At 40.9% G+C, this 18131-nt stretch overlaps 1 protein-coding gene across 1 annotated transcript in view; it reads left to right on the forward strand.

Moving 5' to 3' along the window:
- Positions 1-18131, forward strand: part of LOC125379940 (huntingtin-interacting protein 1-like) — a 64787-nt gene that overhangs the window by 18390 nt on the left and 28266 nt on the right. Inside the window, exons 6-17 of the mRNA XM_048395841.1 lie at positions 3697-3777; positions 4977-5053; positions 5360-5421; positions 5603-5743; positions 6919-6976; positions 8301-8376; positions 9378-9524; positions 12745-12824; positions 14142-14214; positions 14967-15059; positions 16166-16244; positions 17305-17393. Coding sequence (XP_048251798.1) covers positions 3697-3777; positions 4977-5053; positions 5360-5421; positions 5603-5743; positions 6919-6976; positions 8301-8376; positions 9378-9524; positions 12745-12824; positions 14142-14214; positions 14967-15059; positions 16166-16244; positions 17305-17393 — 1056 coding nt within the window. The remainder of the gene's footprint in view (positions 1-3696; positions 3778-4976; positions 5054-5359; positions 5422-5602; positions 5744-6918; positions 6977-8300; positions 8377-9377; positions 9525-12744; positions 12825-14141; positions 14215-14966; positions 15060-16165; positions 16245-17304; positions 17394-18131) is intronic.

The raw sequence follows: 18131 nt of genomic DNA on the forward strand, positions 1-18131 counted from the left end.
TAGGCTTACAATAGTTCTAGCGCTAAGATCGCTTTGTGCAAGTGGGCCCTTGACTGGTGCCATATTCTAACGCTGTACTCATGTGTAAGAAAATTTGATTTTTTCAACATGGGAAGGTTTTGGACTTAGAACAACACCATATGTGAGGTTATTTTAAGGCTCAAAGGCTGCTTTGCTGAGAAAATAATTGTCTGCTAAACATAATCTTGAAACTTGATGAAGACAGTTCGACTTTGTTGAATTAATAATACCTTCATGTCTGTGAGCATAGTTATATAATGTAGGAGTTAACATTTGTCAGTAATTTGAGATACTCCTAATTCTACGTACTAGTCTGTTTGAATTGATAGGAGCTAAAAGTACAGCTTAAACAACTAATCATCTTGTGTACAATTCCTGTTGTACAAGACAATGATAGGACTTAGAAACATGAAGAACAAATAAATGTTCATTCATTGTACCAGTAAGCACATCAAGGACCAGAAGGTAAGTTTCATGAAGCTATTGATCATTACTTCCACTGAACTCTCTGATTGAAATAGGAATATGTATAAAAAGAAAACTAATTTGTGTGGCATTATGTGACATGTAGTTGCTACAATTTAGACGAGACACAAACCTGTGACTGGGGGTTCAAATCCAGTATTTGCACTGATAATGTTTCTAGGTTTGTCTGATCCACACTTGTGCTTATGGTTTCACCAAGGACTAAGACCTTACTCGAGCTTTTTCCCAAAGCCAACAAGCTGTGATATAACTCAAATACTTTAATTGAAGTTATGTTTGCACGATCTTCAGTATGTTAAGTAAGAATTCACCATTGTATATAAGGTATGAGTGTTATAACATTGATTCGGAAGTCAGCAGTTGGACAAAGTGACGTTAAAGCAACTCCCTCACGTTGTTTGAAATGCTTACATTATAAGGAAATGACTCAGTGAGTGAAAACCACTTGTGTATACTCTGAGAAAACATGCCAACTATATCGAGTGGGATAACACGAATAGCAGGGTGAAGACCTGGCCTGATACAGCCATGCTGGAGACGAGACAGCTGTGTGAACAGGTTGATGTGTGTGTTCCTGTTCTACACATGTACTGTATTATACAGAGTTGGGGGGACACAGTTGACCCTGATATTCGCTGTTGACAGTTGCTTCCCTTAGCATGGCCAGGATCCGCTGTCATCTGCATCATCTGCAGCTTTTCACAACCCCAAAACTGCAATATGTGACATTGTTTCATTTTCTCCCCCAATTCATTGCTGACACCTTGGCAGTGTTGGGGACTGTTACAAAATACTTGTAATTTTGATTAACCCTTTCAGGGTAAATAATCAAAATAAATGGAAATGACACAAAAAATCCAACATCAATACATCAATGTACATGCAAAATGAGTGAAGATTGGTTTGGAAATAAAAACTTTGAAAATATGTTCGCTACATTTCTGTAGCGAAGAACCCTGTCATTGCTTATGTAGTATTAAGGCTAATGGCTGTACAGCTGGACATGATGGGTTAAATCAAGCAAGGCCACGGTTTATTTCAGACTAGTAGTTTGTGTGACATAAATTGAATTTGGAAGAATATGAGTGCTGACTTCAAGTTGTCCTGGATTTTTCACCAGTCTGAAAGCCCAGTCACCGAAGGTGCCACAATTTGCAGTACAATCAGAGTTGAATTCCTTTGGTATGCCAGAAAGCTGTATGATCATGGGTTCAAATTCCAGATTCACACTGATTTTGTTAGCAGCATAGCTGCGCAACATCAAGAACCTGCATCACTTTCCTCCCACAACAAGCTGTCACGCAGTTAGGTCACTGAAATACTGCTCAAAACATGGTTAAGCCAAACTCACTACTCTTCTGGAGAATGGCTTATGTGCATGTGATGTTCAACAGTAGCCACTCACTAGTCTCAGGATTAGTGGCCATGTCTGACCTTGCTTTGGACATACTCTTCTGCAGAATGGGTTATGCCCAAGTGGTGTTCAACAGTATTCACTCACTAGTCTCAGGATTAGTGGCCATGTCTGATCCTGCTTTGGGCATACTCTTCTGTAGAATGGGTTATGCCCAGGTGGTGTTCAACAGTAGCCACTCACTAGTCTCAGGATTAGTGGCCATGTCTGATCCTGCTTTGGACATACTCTTCTGTAGAACGGGTTATGCCCAGGTGGTGTTCAACAGTAGTCACTCACCAGGCTCAGGATTAGTGGCCATGTCTGATCCTGCTTTGGACATACTCTTCTGTAGAATGGGTTATGCCCAAGTGGTGTTCAACAGTAGTCACTCACTAGTCTCAGGATTAGTGGCCATGTTTCATCCTGCTTTGGACATACTCTTCTGTAGAATGGGTTATGCCCAAGTGGTGTTCAGCAGTAGCCACTCACTCACTAGTCTCAGGATTAGTGGCCATGTCTGATCCTGCTTTGGACATTCTCTTCTGTAGAATGGGTTATGCCCAAGTGGTGTTCAGCAGTAGCCACTCACTAGTCTCAGGATTGATCCTAGTCTGATCCTGCTTTGGGCATACTGTTCTGCAGAATTGCTTAAAAGCAAGTTGACCAGTGAAGATCGGGTGTAGAATAGGTCTTCAGCAACCCATGCTTGCCGTAAAAGGCGACTAGTGGGATCGGGTGGTCATGCTCGCAGACTTTGTCGATGCATGTCATCGATGCCAATTGCGTGGATCGATGCTCATGATATCAATCACTGGATATTGCTGGAATATTGCTGAGTGTGGGGTTTAAACAACACACAAACCAAATGTTAGCAAGTGGTGTTCAGCAGTTATCACAAGTTATGTCAAGCACAGTAGATCAGGAAATACATGTGATAGAGATGTCGATGGTTGGAGTTATCTACATCACATATGTGAAGAATTTGGCCCCTCTGATTTGAGGTATTGGGTTCCATGCTAGTTAGTGGTAATGTGTGATACAGATCTCTATCTACATGATTTAGTGATTTAGAGGGATGGAAGCTGTGAAATGGCTGTTTTCTCTTTTAGATTTTCTCATTAATGTGTGAAAGAGTAGGTACTTGTGACACAGAACTATCAGGCTGGCAGCTCTAGTCTGCATAGTGAGAGCTTGAGTAGAAAGTGTAATTAACTAATTAGATGGCAGTAGACTTGATAGCTCAAGGTAACTCAGGGGTCACATTGTTAGTCATGGGAGGGATCTCAATGGGTTGGTCTCTTTGGCTGTTTTTGGACAGCATATCGTGTGTGAAATATTTATTTCATCAGCACTAGCCACATATTTTACTAGCCAATTGCAGAATTAAGTAGCCATTTTTTTTACCCACCAAATACAAGAAATTGGTTAGCAGCTGAGTGAGGGAAAAGTTATTTCAAGCTTCAACATGGTTAAGACCAGTCAATATCAAACATGTTTCTGTCAGAACTAGAGCCGAACAATGAGAGGTGGTATGTTTGTCTTTTTGTTTTTTTTAATTGGTCTTATTTCTCAATCAATATTTCCCATTTGAGGTAGGTTATGAGGTCTAAATATAGCTCACTAGGTAGAAAATTAAGCTAGCCAGTTGGGCTCATGACATCAATTCTTTTTCACTTGCTGGAAAGAAAAGCAAGTAGCTACGGGGTAGAGGGCAGGCAATTATTTCACATATTGAGGATATGCATTCATTTAAATCTATTCCAATGAACATGATGAATGTGTCTCCCTTCCAGGGTCATCTTAAGGAGGGATATGGCAAACTGATAGCATCGTACTGTAAGCTGCTGAAGCAGAAGCTAGCCTTCCACAGGAAGGTAAGAAACAGATCAGCTGCTACAAACTGACCTGCAGGTACAGGCTGCACCCAGTAGTACCCTATTGTTCTGTAAGATGCTGAAGCAGAAGCTAGCCTTCCACAGGAAGGTAAGAAACAGATCAGCTGCTACAAACTGACCTGCAGGTACAGGCTGCACTCAGTACCCTATTGTTCTGTAAGATGCTGAAGCAGAAGCTAGCCTTCCACAGGAAGGTAAGAAACAGATCAGCTGCTACAAACTGACCTGCAGGTACAGGCTGCACCCAGTACCCTATTGTTCTGTAAGATGCTGAAGCAGAAGCTAGCCTTCCACAGGAAGGTAAGAAACAGATCAGCTGCTACAAACTGACCTGCAGGTACAGGCTGCACCCAGTAGTACCCTATTGTTCTGTAAGATGCTGAAGCAGAAGCTAGCCTTCCACAGGAAGGTAAGAAACAGATCAGCTGCTACAAACTGACCTGCAGGTACAGGCTGCACCCAGTACCCTATTGTTTTGTAAGATGCTGAAGCAGAAGCTAGCCTTCCACAGGAAGGTAAGAAACAGATCAGTTGCTACAAACTGACCTGCAGGTACAGGCTGCACCCAGTACCCTATTGTTTTGTAAGATGCAACTCAAACTGGTTTTGTAAGGTCAAAAGTAACCTATGTTTATCATGCAATGTGACTTTTAAAAGGATCTAAACCATGAAGATCCGGGTTAGAATTGATTTTCTGCAACTCTTGCTTGTAAGAGGCGACTGATGGGATCGGGTGGTGACTTGGTTGGTGCATGTCATCGTATCCAATTTGGCTAGATCGATGCTCATGATGTCAATCAATGGAGTGTCTGGTCCAGACTCTATTATTTATTGACCGCCGTCATCTAGCTGAGATATTACTGAGTGCTGCGATAAACAACATACAAACAAACAATAAAGTAAATGGAACTGGTGATCAGACTTGGTTGATAGTGTATCTCACTCACTCACTCACTCACTCACTCACTCACTCACTCACTCACTCACTCACTCACTCACTCACTCACTCACTCACTCACTCACTCACTCACTCACTCACTCACTCACTCACTCACTCACTCACTCACTCACTCACTCACCTCACTCACCTCACTCACTAACTCACTCACCAGCTCACCAGCATGTACATTGTGTTCTAAAGCAAAATGTTCAGCTGTCTTTGATTGGTTTTCTTTCAGTTTCCCCGAATTCCAGGAAACATGATGATGTCCGATGAAACTTTCAACAAAATTTGTGGATCCGATGTGAACAGCTAGTGCGTATATTCTGATATGATTCCACAATTAAAAAATACACTTTAATTATTAAAGTCTGATGATAAATGAGTCCCAAGGTCATCTCCTTCAGCAAGTTAAGGGTTGTGGGAGTAGTATGTATTGTCTAACACTGTTCACTTTCTGACATTTAACTGATATACAGTCATGGGATGTTCAGTGTTTTCTTTGAAAAATTCTCTGTAGCAGTGTCCACAATGTAAAATGTATTTAATAGACTGTTTGCCGAAATACCTCAACATTAAATATTTGGCCTCAGGGACAGTAGCGTCTTCTGAATGTTTCAGCTTTGAGTTCTCCATCGACATGCTGGATTACCTGGATGAGATTCTCAGCTTCCAGCAAGCAGGTAACAACTGGAAGGGGGACAAATACCAGGATAATAACGAGGGCGATAAACAGTTATCACTGTTTAGATATTTCAAACCAAACTAAGGCAATTTTTTATTAATGAAGGCAAATATGAATTTTAAAACCTAATCCTACTGCTTCTATTGTAAGTTTGTATGTTTTTTTCTTTCTTTACTTAGTGTTCGGTTCACTGGACATGTCCCGGGCCAACTCTATGACGACGTCGGGACAGTGCCGCCTCGCTCCCCTCATCCTGTGTATCCTTGACTCATGCCAGCTGTATGACTACCTGGTCAAGTCTCTCTTCCGACTTCATTCTAGTGAGTGACACCAGCATCCACACAAGTTTAAGGATGACTGAGGCTAATTGTGTTTATCACTACGTAACTCATGCGTCTAACAGAGACTTTTTAGGGCTTTTTCTCAAAAGAGTTTCTGGGCCAAAATAGGTGTCCATATGGGTTTGTCGTAAGAGAAGCCTATATGAGCATGGGGTGGTTACCGTGAAGATCCGGGGTAGAATAGGTCTTAAGCAACCCATGCTTGTCGTAAAAGGCTTCTAATGGGATAAGGGTGGTCAGGCTCGCTGACTTGGTTGATGCATGTCATCGTATTCCAATTACTTGGATCGATGCTCATTATATCAATCACTGGATTGTCTGGTCAAGAATCGATTATTTACAGACTGCCGCATATAGTTATAATATTGCTGTGGGCGGCGTTAAACAACAAATAAACAAACAAACAAACAAAGCATGACCTTGCCTGGGTGTGATGGTACCTCAGCAGATATTATTGCTCATGCTATGAACACCCTAGTCTGCCTGACCACCACAATATTGCTGGAGTATTGCTGATATGACATAACATGCACTCACTCTTTGGGTGCAGATTTTACAGATTTTACTGACTCGACATAACATTCACTCCAGTTTTTCAGATATTACTTGTTACAATTAAGACCAATTATGCATACAAACCGATTCAATTTACGTCAGTAAAATAAAATAACCCCATCGAAGATCCGGGGTTAGAATCGTAAGACGTGACTACTGGGATTGGGTGGTTTGGCTCGCTGACTTGGTTAATGCATTTCATTGTGACCTAATAGTATCCTGATGTGAATCACTGGATTGTCTGGTCCCGCTGTTGCATTTGTCAACAGACTGCAAAAGGAAAAATCAGTCGTCAGGTCTTGACCTGTTTTGGGGTTATTGTAGGTCACGGAGACCCAGTTGTCTGAGGTGCTACAATTCCCCGGCTATACATGCAGCCCTTAGGCATGCCAGTAGCTTAGGCATGCCAGTAGCTTCGGTTTGTTTGTTGATTTCCAGATAGACCTAATTATGGTTATTGGTTTGTTAGCCTTACCTCTGTTTGTGGGTTTCACCATGGTGGAAATGGTCTGAGACATGTATTGGGCTTACCTCCCACATTCAGCCAATAATGTTGCTGAAATATGTTATACAACTCACTCACACCCCTCCCGTTGCAGGTCTGACACCCGACACACTCTCAGGTCACCGGGAGAGATTCCTCAAGGGTTACAAGAGGTAGGTTACAAAAGGCCCCTGTGGGGATTGCAGGTTAGAATTGCTACCCATAAACCTCTGCCAATTGTAAGAGGCAACCAAATGGTCTTGGCCCACTTGCACAAAGCGATCTTGGCGCTAAGACTATTGTAGGCCTATGTTAAAGAATTGGAGATACGATCATCTTTGTTATGTCAGTGTTATTTGCCATAGGCCCCTATTGGGATTGCAGGTTAGAATTGCTACCCATAAACCTCTGCCAATTGTAAGAGGCAACCAAATGGTCTTGGCCCACTTGCACAAAGCGATCTTGGCGCTTCCACTATTGTAGACCTATGTTAAAGAATTGGAGATACGATCATCTTTGTTATGTCATTGTTATTTGCCATAGGCCCCTATTGGGATTGCAGGTTAGAATTGGTCCCCAGAAACCTATGCCAATTGTATGAGGCAACCAAATGGTCTTGGCCCACTTGCACAAAGCGATCTTGGCGCTACGACTATTGTAGGCCTATGTTAAAGAATTGGAGATACGATCATCTTTGTTATGTCATTGTTATTTGCCATAGGCCCCTATTGGGATTGCAGGTTAGAATTGGTCCCAAGAAACCTATGCCAATTATAAGAGGCAACCAAATGGTCTGGGCCCACTTGCACAAAGCGATCTTGGCGCTACGACTATTGTAGGCCTATGTTAAAGAATTGGAGATACGATCATCTTTGTTATGTCAGTGTTATTTGCCATAGGCCCCTATTGGGATTGCAGGTTAGAATTGGTCCCAAGAAACCTATGCCAATTATAAGAGGCAACCAAATGGTCTGGGCCCACTTGCACAAAGCGATCTTGGCGCTACGACTATTGTAGGCCTATGTTAAAGAATTGGAGATACGATCATCTTTGTTATGTCAGTGTTATTTGCCATAGGCCCCTGTGGGGATTCCAGGTTAGAATTGCTACCCAGAAACCTCTGCTGATTGTAAGAGGCTCAATGGCTCAACTTGGTTGCCCAGACTGATTGAGATTGACCAGCTGGTTACTAAGTAAGAAATAAATAATTTGTTTGGTCACTTTGGGTTGGTCATTTTAGTCATTAATTATTTGTGCAGAATTAGTTACCTCTGTCGATGTTATATGATAAAGCATTCAGAACTGCTGAAATAGTTCATAATAACTGTCTGTATGGTATGTCCTACTGCAGTTTCTGTTTCATATTAAATAGTATACGAAAAACTACTAGCACTGTTACTGTCATAACAGTTTTTGTGGATATACATTTGTGGTTCAAATCTAATCTTTGATGTACTAATAATGTAGGATTCTCACTGTGAATAATTGGTGTTTCAGGCTAAAACAGTTCTACCACAGCAGTGCCACACTTCAGTATTTCAAGAATCTAGTCCAGGTCCCCGCATTGCCGGAGGTGAGGCATTGGGTGTCATGGGGGAATATGGGTTTGAGATGCTAGGCATGTATGGAGCAACTACCAGGGACTCCTGGATGAATCCCTGGGAAGTGTTCTTCTTGACATATCTAATGTCGGACATTTGTCTTGGTATCCTGACATCTCTGTGTACTGGTGTATTCTGATGTATATCATCCAAAATTGGCTTCCACAGTAGATATCTCTTGGATGAGATCAAGTGATCATCTCCTTGGAAATATTGCTTCAGTGAAATTGCATCACAATGCTTTGCAGACCATTGTGACATCATCAGGTACCATGACATCACAGTCAAATGACATCACTTATCTCTCTGCCACTGAAGCTGCTTAGCTGTACTATTTACACTCAAGGCACTTGATATTACTGTTTACAAACAGAAACATTTGGAATAATAATTTTGGATGATAAATAGAATGTCACCTTCATGTCTTCCAAGCTCAGTAAACTTTGGATATTTGTAACTTTCAACTCGTCTTGATATATTTGATTTCAGAAGACTCTTGCATGACATTGTCTATATATTTCCCACCTGTGTATAAGGAGCACGCCATCCTTAGGAGTTCATTTTTTTGGGTGAAAAACAGATTGTGTACTGACTTGTGCACAGTGCTCAGTCAAAACCTTCCTGGTTGAGCTTCAGGGAGAGTTCTGGCCAAAGCAAACACACGTCAGTGTTGCTGAAAGCTTTCTGATAAAAGATTATTTGACAGGCAATTTCCTGTTTCAGTAGGTTTTCATGAAAGCAGTATTAAATGTTAATGTGAAGGATTCACTCCTACAAATAGCATGGAAATAGAAACGACCTTGACCTTTGACCTTTATGCACATGCTCAATGAGTGATTGAGAAAACCATACCTGATATTATTACTCTATTAATTTGATACGCGATGATCAGAAGAATAAATTCACTCACTGATAATATTTTGTTGACCCTGATGCTTTCTCTCTGAAAATAATTCCTTGGTTGCCTTCTCAGGAACCACCCAACTTCTTGATAGCCTCTGACATCAGTAAGCATGTGAAGCCTGTAGCAGTGGTGCCATCAGAACCAGAGCCGGAACCGGAACCAGAGCTCGACACCCCAGAGGTGGAATCAGTGGGCAACCTCATAGACACAACGGAGGTAACAGCTTTGCAGCTTCATGCAAGAAAAGTTTATGAAAAGTGACCATAAGGCTTAAAAAATAAAAGAATTGGTTCTCAGGCAATGGCTTTTGAAAATATAGTGCGGGTGGGCGGTGTTTTTTGTTTGTTTTGAGTTGTTCAAACTAGGATGGTATGTAACCAAATGAATAGTTGTGTAACCAAATAAACAGTTGTGTACAATCAACCTTGGAAAGGGCCTCCCTACATAAATGTATTCCTTGATGAATAAATACTGGAGTACAGTATTTGACTACCGTTGGACTTGGAATATTTAAGGATTTTTGTTCGTTTGTTTTAAAAATGGAAATAAAAATGAAACATTCGGCAAACTTTATGATGATACGGGCGGTGCCTGAAAACCAAGACATTTTTTTTAAAGCCTTAAAGCTTCTGATTTGAAATGCCTCATTGGGAAAACATTTCATTTTAAATAAGCTAACAAATCTATTGATTATTGCCTAGTGAGACGTGAATATCTGTGTGATGGAATATCATCACATGGTAATCAATGTTTGCCCCGTGTAGACCCGGGGTAGAATGTGTCCCCAGCACCTCATTGCTGGTTGTAAAAGGCGAATATTTGGGGAGCTGGGGGATCCGGGTCATTGATCCCAGCATTCTTTGCTGCTTCAGGACGTGACTTAATGGAATAGGGTGGTCAGGCTCTGTGATCCCAAAGACACGGATCGATGCTCACGATATGAATTACTGGAGTGTCTTGTGCAGCCTTGATTATTTACAGGCCACCATCATGTAGCTGGAATATTGCTGAGTGCCGCGTTCAACAAGAAACATACCATATACAGTCAAACACTGTTGTGTCAAAGTTGATGGGACTATTTTGAGTTATCCAAGGTTCGACACAACCGATAATGATAATTATAAGGAATACATAGGGACGAAGCAACACAACAGTGTTTCACAGTAATTTATATCATTCTGTATTGATAACTATAGAAGAGTTACCATGTTAGGATTTTAGGATGCTTGATTTGATCTGTATGTGATTGTAGTTTTAGTAGTTGTGTCTAGACAGAAGATAAGAAGTAGGTCTTTATTTACCAAGTAGCTGTAGTTGGAATGTGCTGACAAGTCTGCATGTCATACCTGCTACTGACATCTATGCATAAAGGAAGAGCTGTTCTCTTTTTAACAAGACTAACAGAAGTATTAATTTAACAGTTACACTAATGATTGATTGACACATTTCGCCATGTTTAACTCTAATTGTTTGTGATTTTATTAACATGTTCATGAAAACTATCTGTAGAAATCTCAGTTCAAATAACAGTCGCTACTGATCTTCCGAAGCACAATGCCTGTTGTTGCTAGACTCTATAGTATCCATCCTCATTTATCCAGTGTCATTTCTCCATTCTATTGATAGATATTGTGGACCCATTGCCACCACAGCTTCTTGTCAGTGATGCCATCGTCTCTCCTTTTACACAGGGGCGATCGGGTAGCCTAGTGGTTAAAGTGTTTGCTCATCATTCTGAAGACCCAGGTTCGATTTCCCGACATGGGTTCCATGTGTGAAGCCCATTTCTGGTGTCCCCCGTCGTGATATTGCTGGCATTTTGCTAAAAGCGATGTAAAACCACACTCACTCACTCACACCTATTACACAGAATTTCTCTTGCTCTCTTGCTCACAATATGAAGTCTCAGTGTTAAGCACAATAATGCAAAACAAGCCCTGTCCTTCTCTTATCAACCATTTGGGAAACAGTAGTCTGTTAATGAAGCATGGCCCTTTTTCTTCGGTTTGTGGAAACACACATGCAATAACAATTGCTTGTTGAGCCAATCAAATGGGATGAAGTCACTTGCAATTTTATGTTGGCATAGATCTACATTCAAAATTGCAGAGTCATACCAGTGAGCCTTTGATGTATTTTGCCAAATCAGTAGACTGTTATAAATGATGTCTTGATGGATTTCCTTTTTAATGTGTATGAAGACGCGAGGACTAAATATGCAACAAGGCATTCCCAGTTGTATTCGAGACTGATTGAGTTTGGGGGCACAAGTTGCCCAGTCGTCTAAGGTGCTGCAATTCGCTGTGCAGAATTGCATCCCTTGGGCGCGCCAGAAACCTATGATTGTGGCTTTAAATCCCAATTCGCCCCAATTATGTTTCTAGGCTCGTGGGTTTTACCAAAGTGGTAAATGTCTGAGACCTGCATCATTGCGGGGTTTCCTCCCACATTAAACTGACACACTGTGATCTTACTGGAATACTGTTCAAAGCAGTGTTAAAACAAACTCACTCAGTATGATTGAGTTGAGCACAGGTGATATCACAACTAGTTTTACTTCTGAAATTTCATGGGTTGGCTATATTTAGCATCATTTCATTAGAACCAGACTCAAAATGAAGCTGAATGGTGAGTGGGTCCGGCGTATCTATCATATTAGAATTGAGATATAATTCCCTGGAAAATAGAGGATGTATGGCATACCGCCTTACTACCAGCTGAAATCCTGAGCTGAACATTGATCTGTGCATGCCTTGACAGGAATTATTCGGCCTAGTTGTAGAAACCTTCATCACTAACAACAGCACATATACACAGGGGGATAGGACGAAACAGCAAACACATTCGGGACATCAGGAACTAACCACAACTTTTGAAAGGTTTCAGTGGTTTCTGACTAGTGGCCCTGACCAACCCCAGATACAGTGGTAGAAATTAAAGGGCATATGCCTCAAATGTTTTGGTCTAAGGGCCCCTTAATCTTTTTCTCTAGTTTACAATAGGATTATTACCAGGATGCCTTGACCTCCAACCAATATTTTGATCACTGTGATTGAAATTGTGATTATTATTTTTTTATCCTGAATATACAACATCTTTATAAATTTACCTTTCTAAGCAAGGATTTGGGATAATTTGGATTCATGGTTTTGACTTCATAAGATCAGAAAATGTTAAATCCAAAGAGTATTAGTAGGTGTCTCCCTCCCTTGATCCTCACATTCAAACTGTTTTATAGGATTGTTTGTTACAGTTAAACACCTGAAAGTTACATAAGCAGAATAGTTTTCTGAATTTGCTGTTTGACATCTTTCTCACCTGGAAATTGCCCTTATCACCTTGACCTCTGACCTTGACCTCCCTTTCCTGCGTCTGCTCTAACCGTCTGCTTGAGCCTCTGCTGACAGTGTGGCATGTTCTTGTTTTCCTGCCTCAGAATGACAGATTTGACAAAACTTTTGGACAGGAGATGGGCGCATTCAATTTCAACGGACGACCACCTGAACCAGATGAACGGTGAGTTACATGATATGATGTATTACAGTGTGTGACATGTTTTTAGTTACCATATTCAACGTAATAAGCGCCCTGCTCTCATAAGCGCACACGGCGATATTTGCTAATATATTGGCTTGTGAACAATCCCAATTAGCACCCCTTTTGATTGATCAATGTACACAAGACTTATTTATTCGTGTATAATAATACGCACTTGTGTGTTATGCACCCTTTAGTATGGGTAATTAAATTCTGGAAAAATATATCAGTCGTATATAAACATTTCAGGCTGTCAGCATAAACCATGAAATTTACAATCTTTCACCAAAATAGTCTTCTGATAAGAGCCCCCTTTTTCTAATTTTGAGAGCTCCCTGGGCGCTTATTAGGGAAAATACGGTACTGGTAAACGTTTAAATTTTGCATTTTCAGTAGGTGTTAGTCTTAGTATATGAACTAGTAAAAGCTGATTTTACTGGACCATAAGAATTCTTTTCTAGTTGGAGACAGTGTTCCCTCGCTATTGCGCTCTTCAATTATTGCGTGCGGTAAAGCATGGCTCCCAAAAATCTTTTAACAGAGTTATTTGCCTTGCTCTGTGCCTTTCCATTAGTGCATACTGTGTGAAATAGGGACAAGTTTTCTCAGAAACTACTGAAGTTACTTGAATGGAAGTTTGCATGCTTTCAGAGATACTTGTCAAGACTGTGTTCGGAAAATAGTCCTGTAAATCTTTTTTTTTGCAGGGTTATGGCCCTTGATCCATGATATTTTACTTAGTTCATAGTGTGTGCATTGGGGACAAGTTTTCTCCACTGAAGTTAGCTTATCTAAGAGATACTTATCAAGGCTAATGTCAGTCAAGGGACTAATAGTGAGATTTCTTTATTTGAACTAAACACTCAAATATGGATATGTGTCAAAATATGTTTGAAACAAATAGAGATTTTAGAGGTTTTTGGCTAGCATATCTCAAATTGTTTGACATAAACATGTCTTTCGCGAGAGATGATATTAAATGAAGTAATAATATGAGCAAACTGTGAAAATTAAGGCGAAGGATCAGTTTGAAATATCCATTTGATATAATATTGTTGACTTGTTTGATAGGCATTACTTAGAAGTTGATGGATGACAAGGTAGATACAAGTTTATGGATAACAACTTCTTTAATTCTGTAAAAAGCGATGTTTCGGTAAAGATCCTTATACCAATTTCCCTGCTTGAGAACGGTATAAGGATCTATACCGAAACGTCACATTTTACAGTATTAAAGAAGTTGTTATTCATAAAATTGTGTCTACCTTATATTATTGTTGAATATTTGTCCTGCAGTGACCTGCTGATAGAACGACTGCACAGAGAGATTGAGTTCCTGAAACAAGAGCTGCATCGACTCAAGACAGAGGTATAGTTCCCACAGCCTCTGGCTGTCACTTGATTGATGGAAATATCAATGTGTGATCAATAATGTCTCATGTTCAAGGGGCAGATCAGGATTTTCTACAATCAAGAATAAACGTGTGTCTTGCTTATCTGTGAATTTCTATCCGTAACTGTCTCAGCAAGACAGACATTATCTCAATCTGTTCTATATAAACAGTAAACCACGCTTCGTTCTTCATTGTTCTTTGCGATTTATCACGTAGCAATCTAATATAACATCATATATCGCGATATCGATGCATTGATATATTCATCATGTTGATAAATCGATACAAATTTCCGATACACATGTTTCCATAAGAATACCATTGTTAAGATGGACAAGAGAATGCAGATATTAAAGTTTAAACATCTAATGGATCAGCCCGGTGCACATTTAGCATTAAATTGATTAATTGCAGGTGTTCATATTTAATTTTTATCAATATACATTGGAATAATTAATTGTATTATTAATACAATATATTGATGTATCAAGATACTTTTGAGACAAAATATCAGTACTAATACTCTGTAAGGCTAGTATTCCTGTTTTTGACAAACAATAACATCCCAAACACCACCATAAGTAAGCACACCTACTTTCTCTTGAATTATAGAATACATAGTGTCAAGTGGTTGAACTTTTGGTCATGAACTTTGAAAAGTATGTGCCTATGCAGTAGTCATTATAAATCTTCCAGGAATGTTGTGATATAATTCTGTCTCTTCCAGGATGGAAGAATCATCCAGTCTTTAAAGGACGAAATCAGCAAGATGGAGAAGCTGTTATCAGAACTCAGGTTATCGGCTGACAAAGCATTAAAGGTAGAAGATCTTACAATCTGCAAGAAGCAAACTGATGTAGGGTAATGATGGTTCAGTCATCTGAGGCATTGCAACTTGATGTGCAGAGTTGCATCCCTTTGGCTGACCAGGATCTGATTACTGAGGGTTTGAATCTCTGATGATCCCTGATCATGGTCCATGGTTTGTCAGTGCCACACCAGTGCTTGTCTATTTTACTAAAGTACTAAATGTCTACTACTTGCACCATTCTGGGGTTTTGTCCTTGACAAGCTGTGATAAAACTGAAATACAGTTCAAGTTCAAGATGAAGGCCCCTTGGACAGATGAGGTACCCAGCACCCAGTGCTTATTTTAAGATGGCTGAATTTGGAACCCTCCATGTAATATTCTGAGGCAGGATATTTCAGGACATCTCGTATGTCCAGCAAATGATTTACTTTTTGGATACATTTTATTTTGAACAAATTATATTTGTGTTTTCATGTCCAGGTTATAGTGGTGTCATGTGTTTTCCTGTCCAGGTTATAGTGGTGTCATGTGTTTTCCTGACCAGGTTATAGTGGTGTCATGTGTTTTCCTGACCAGGTTATAGTGGTGTCATGTGTTTTCCTGTCCAGGTTATAGTGGTGTCATGTGTTTTCCTGTCCAGGTTATAGTGGTGTCATGTGTTTTCCTGACCAGGTTATAGTGGTGTCATGTGTTTTCCTGTCCAGGTTATAGTGGTGTCATGTGTTTTCCTGACCAGGTTATAGTGGTGTCATGTGTTTTCCTGTCCAGGTTATAGTGGTGTCATGTGTTTTCCTGTCCAGGTTATAGTGGTGGCATGTGTTTTCCTGTCCAGGTTATAGTGGTGTCATGTGTTTTCCTGTCCAGGTTATAGTGGTGTCATGTGTTTTCCTGTCCAGGTTATAGTGGTGTCATGTGTTTTCCTGTCCAGGTTATAGTGGTGTCATGTGTTTTCCTGACCAGGTTATAGTGGTGTCATGTGTTTTCCTGTCCAGGTTATAGTGGTGTCATGTGTTTTCCTGTCCAGGTTATAGTGGTGTCATGTGTTTTCCTGTCCAGGTTATAGTGGTGTCATGTGTTTTCCTGTCCAGGTTATAGTGGTGTCATGTTTTTTCCAGGACAGTGAGATGATGAAGAAGGAAAGGGATGAAGCCCAGGCCAGTCTAGATGCCCTGGCGAAACTGCCTGAAGCCGAGAGTGAGTATGCTTCCTTAGCAGTATCTGAAATTATTTTAAAACCCAACAAGACAGTCGGACAGTTGATCCATAGATGTCGCCTGCCCATCTTCAAAGTTCCTGCCTGCATTCAGACGTTGTGAGTATTGAAAAATCATGAAAAATAAGAGACAAATCACATCTTGATTCAGCTGAAGTAATGCAAACAATTACTTGAAAATGCACGAGGACTTATGATAAACTGAATGCAAAAGTAGTCTTAAAATGTTCTGCCAGACTGTCGGACAGGTGGAGGTACATTTCATGCAGCCTGACAGAAAGGTTACCAGCCACGGGCAGACAGGCAGTTGTTTCGGACACTGTACCTTAGTGCACTTGGTCATCCTTGTCATCCTTGTTATCTGCTGGGTTGAAATCCCAGAATCACCCTGATTGTGTTTCTCGGTTTGTCAGCACCACACCCATGCTTTTGGGTTTCAATTGAGACTTTCGACCCGTGAAGATCCGGGGTAGAATGGGTCTTCAGCAAACCATGCTTGCTGTAAAAGGCGACCATGCTTATCTGCAAGAGGCGACTAACGGGATCGGGGGGTCAGGCTCGCTCACTTGGTTGATGCATGTCATTAATCCCAATTCTGTAGATCGATGCTCATGATATCAATCACTGGATTGTCTGGTCCAAACTCGATTATTTACAGACCGCAGTCATATAGCTGGAATATTGCTGAGTGTGGCATTAAACAACAAACCAACCAACAGACCGCCGTCATATAGCTGAAATATTACTGAGTGTGGTGTTAAACAACAAACCAAACCAAACCAATTGAGACTTTCCTCCCACGTCATGCTCTGTCGCTTGGTTGCATGTTATCATACCACACTGGTGGAGGAGGAAGTATTTGCTGACTGCGGTGACAAGCAAAACACATGACTACAAAATCGTAAACAGCATGAGTTCCTAAACTAAGTAGCAGGATGGATGATGGGTCCATGTTTTTTGTGGGAATGTAGTGGTTGCTTGGGAGGATCGACAAGGCTAGTTTTATGGATGTTGATCTGTGATTGATGCTTGACGATGCAGAACAAGCAAAGGCCAACCAAGAGAAGTTCCAGAAGATGAAGGACATCTATGGGAAACTGAGGGAGGAGCATGTGCAGCTTCTTAGGAATGTGAGTATAGGGATGTGAGTCGGAAGATGTGAATGTAGGGGAATGTGGGTATCAGGAATGTGAGTATAGGGATGTGAGTATAGGGATGTGAGTGTAGGGGAATGTGGTACAGGCAATGTGAGTACAGGGATGTGAGTGTAGGGGAATGTGGGTATCAGGAATGTGAGTATAGGGATGTGAGTGTAGGGCAATGTGAGTATAGGGATGTGAGTGTAGGGGAATGTGGGTATAGGGATGTGAGTGTAGGGCAATGTGGGTATCAGGAATGTGAGTATAGGGATGTGAGTTGGTAGTTGTAGTGTAGGGGAATGTGAGTGGGAAGATGTAAGTGTAGGGGAATGTGAGTGTGGGTAATGTGAGTGTGGGAGAATGTGAGTATAGGGATGTAAGTGTTGGAGAATGTGAGTGAGGAGATGGAAGTGAAGGGGAATTTGTGTATCAGGCATGTGAGTGTGGGTGATGTGAGTGGGGAGATGTAAGTGTAGGGGAATGTGGGTATAGGGATGTGAGTGTAGGGATTTGAGTGTAGGGCAATGTGGGTATCAGGAATGTGAGTATAGGGATGTGAGTTGGTAGTTGTAGTGTAGGGGAATGTGAGTGGGAAGATGTAAGTGTAGGGGAATGTGAGTATAGGAATGTGAGTGTGGGTAATGTGAGTGTGGGAGAATGTGAGTATAGGGATGTGAGTGTTGGAGAATGTGAGTGAGGAGATGGAAGTGTAGGGGAATGTGAGTGGGG

Source organism: Haliotis rufescens, unplaced genomic scaffold, assembly GCF_023055435.1.
Source record: "Haliotis rufescens isolate VD_foot unplaced genomic scaffold, xgHalRufe1.0.p SCAF_15, whole genome shotgun sequence".
In the NCBI taxonomy this organism is placed as follows: Eukaryota; Metazoa; Mollusca; class Gastropoda; order Lepetellida; family Haliotidae; genus Haliotis; species Haliotis rufescens.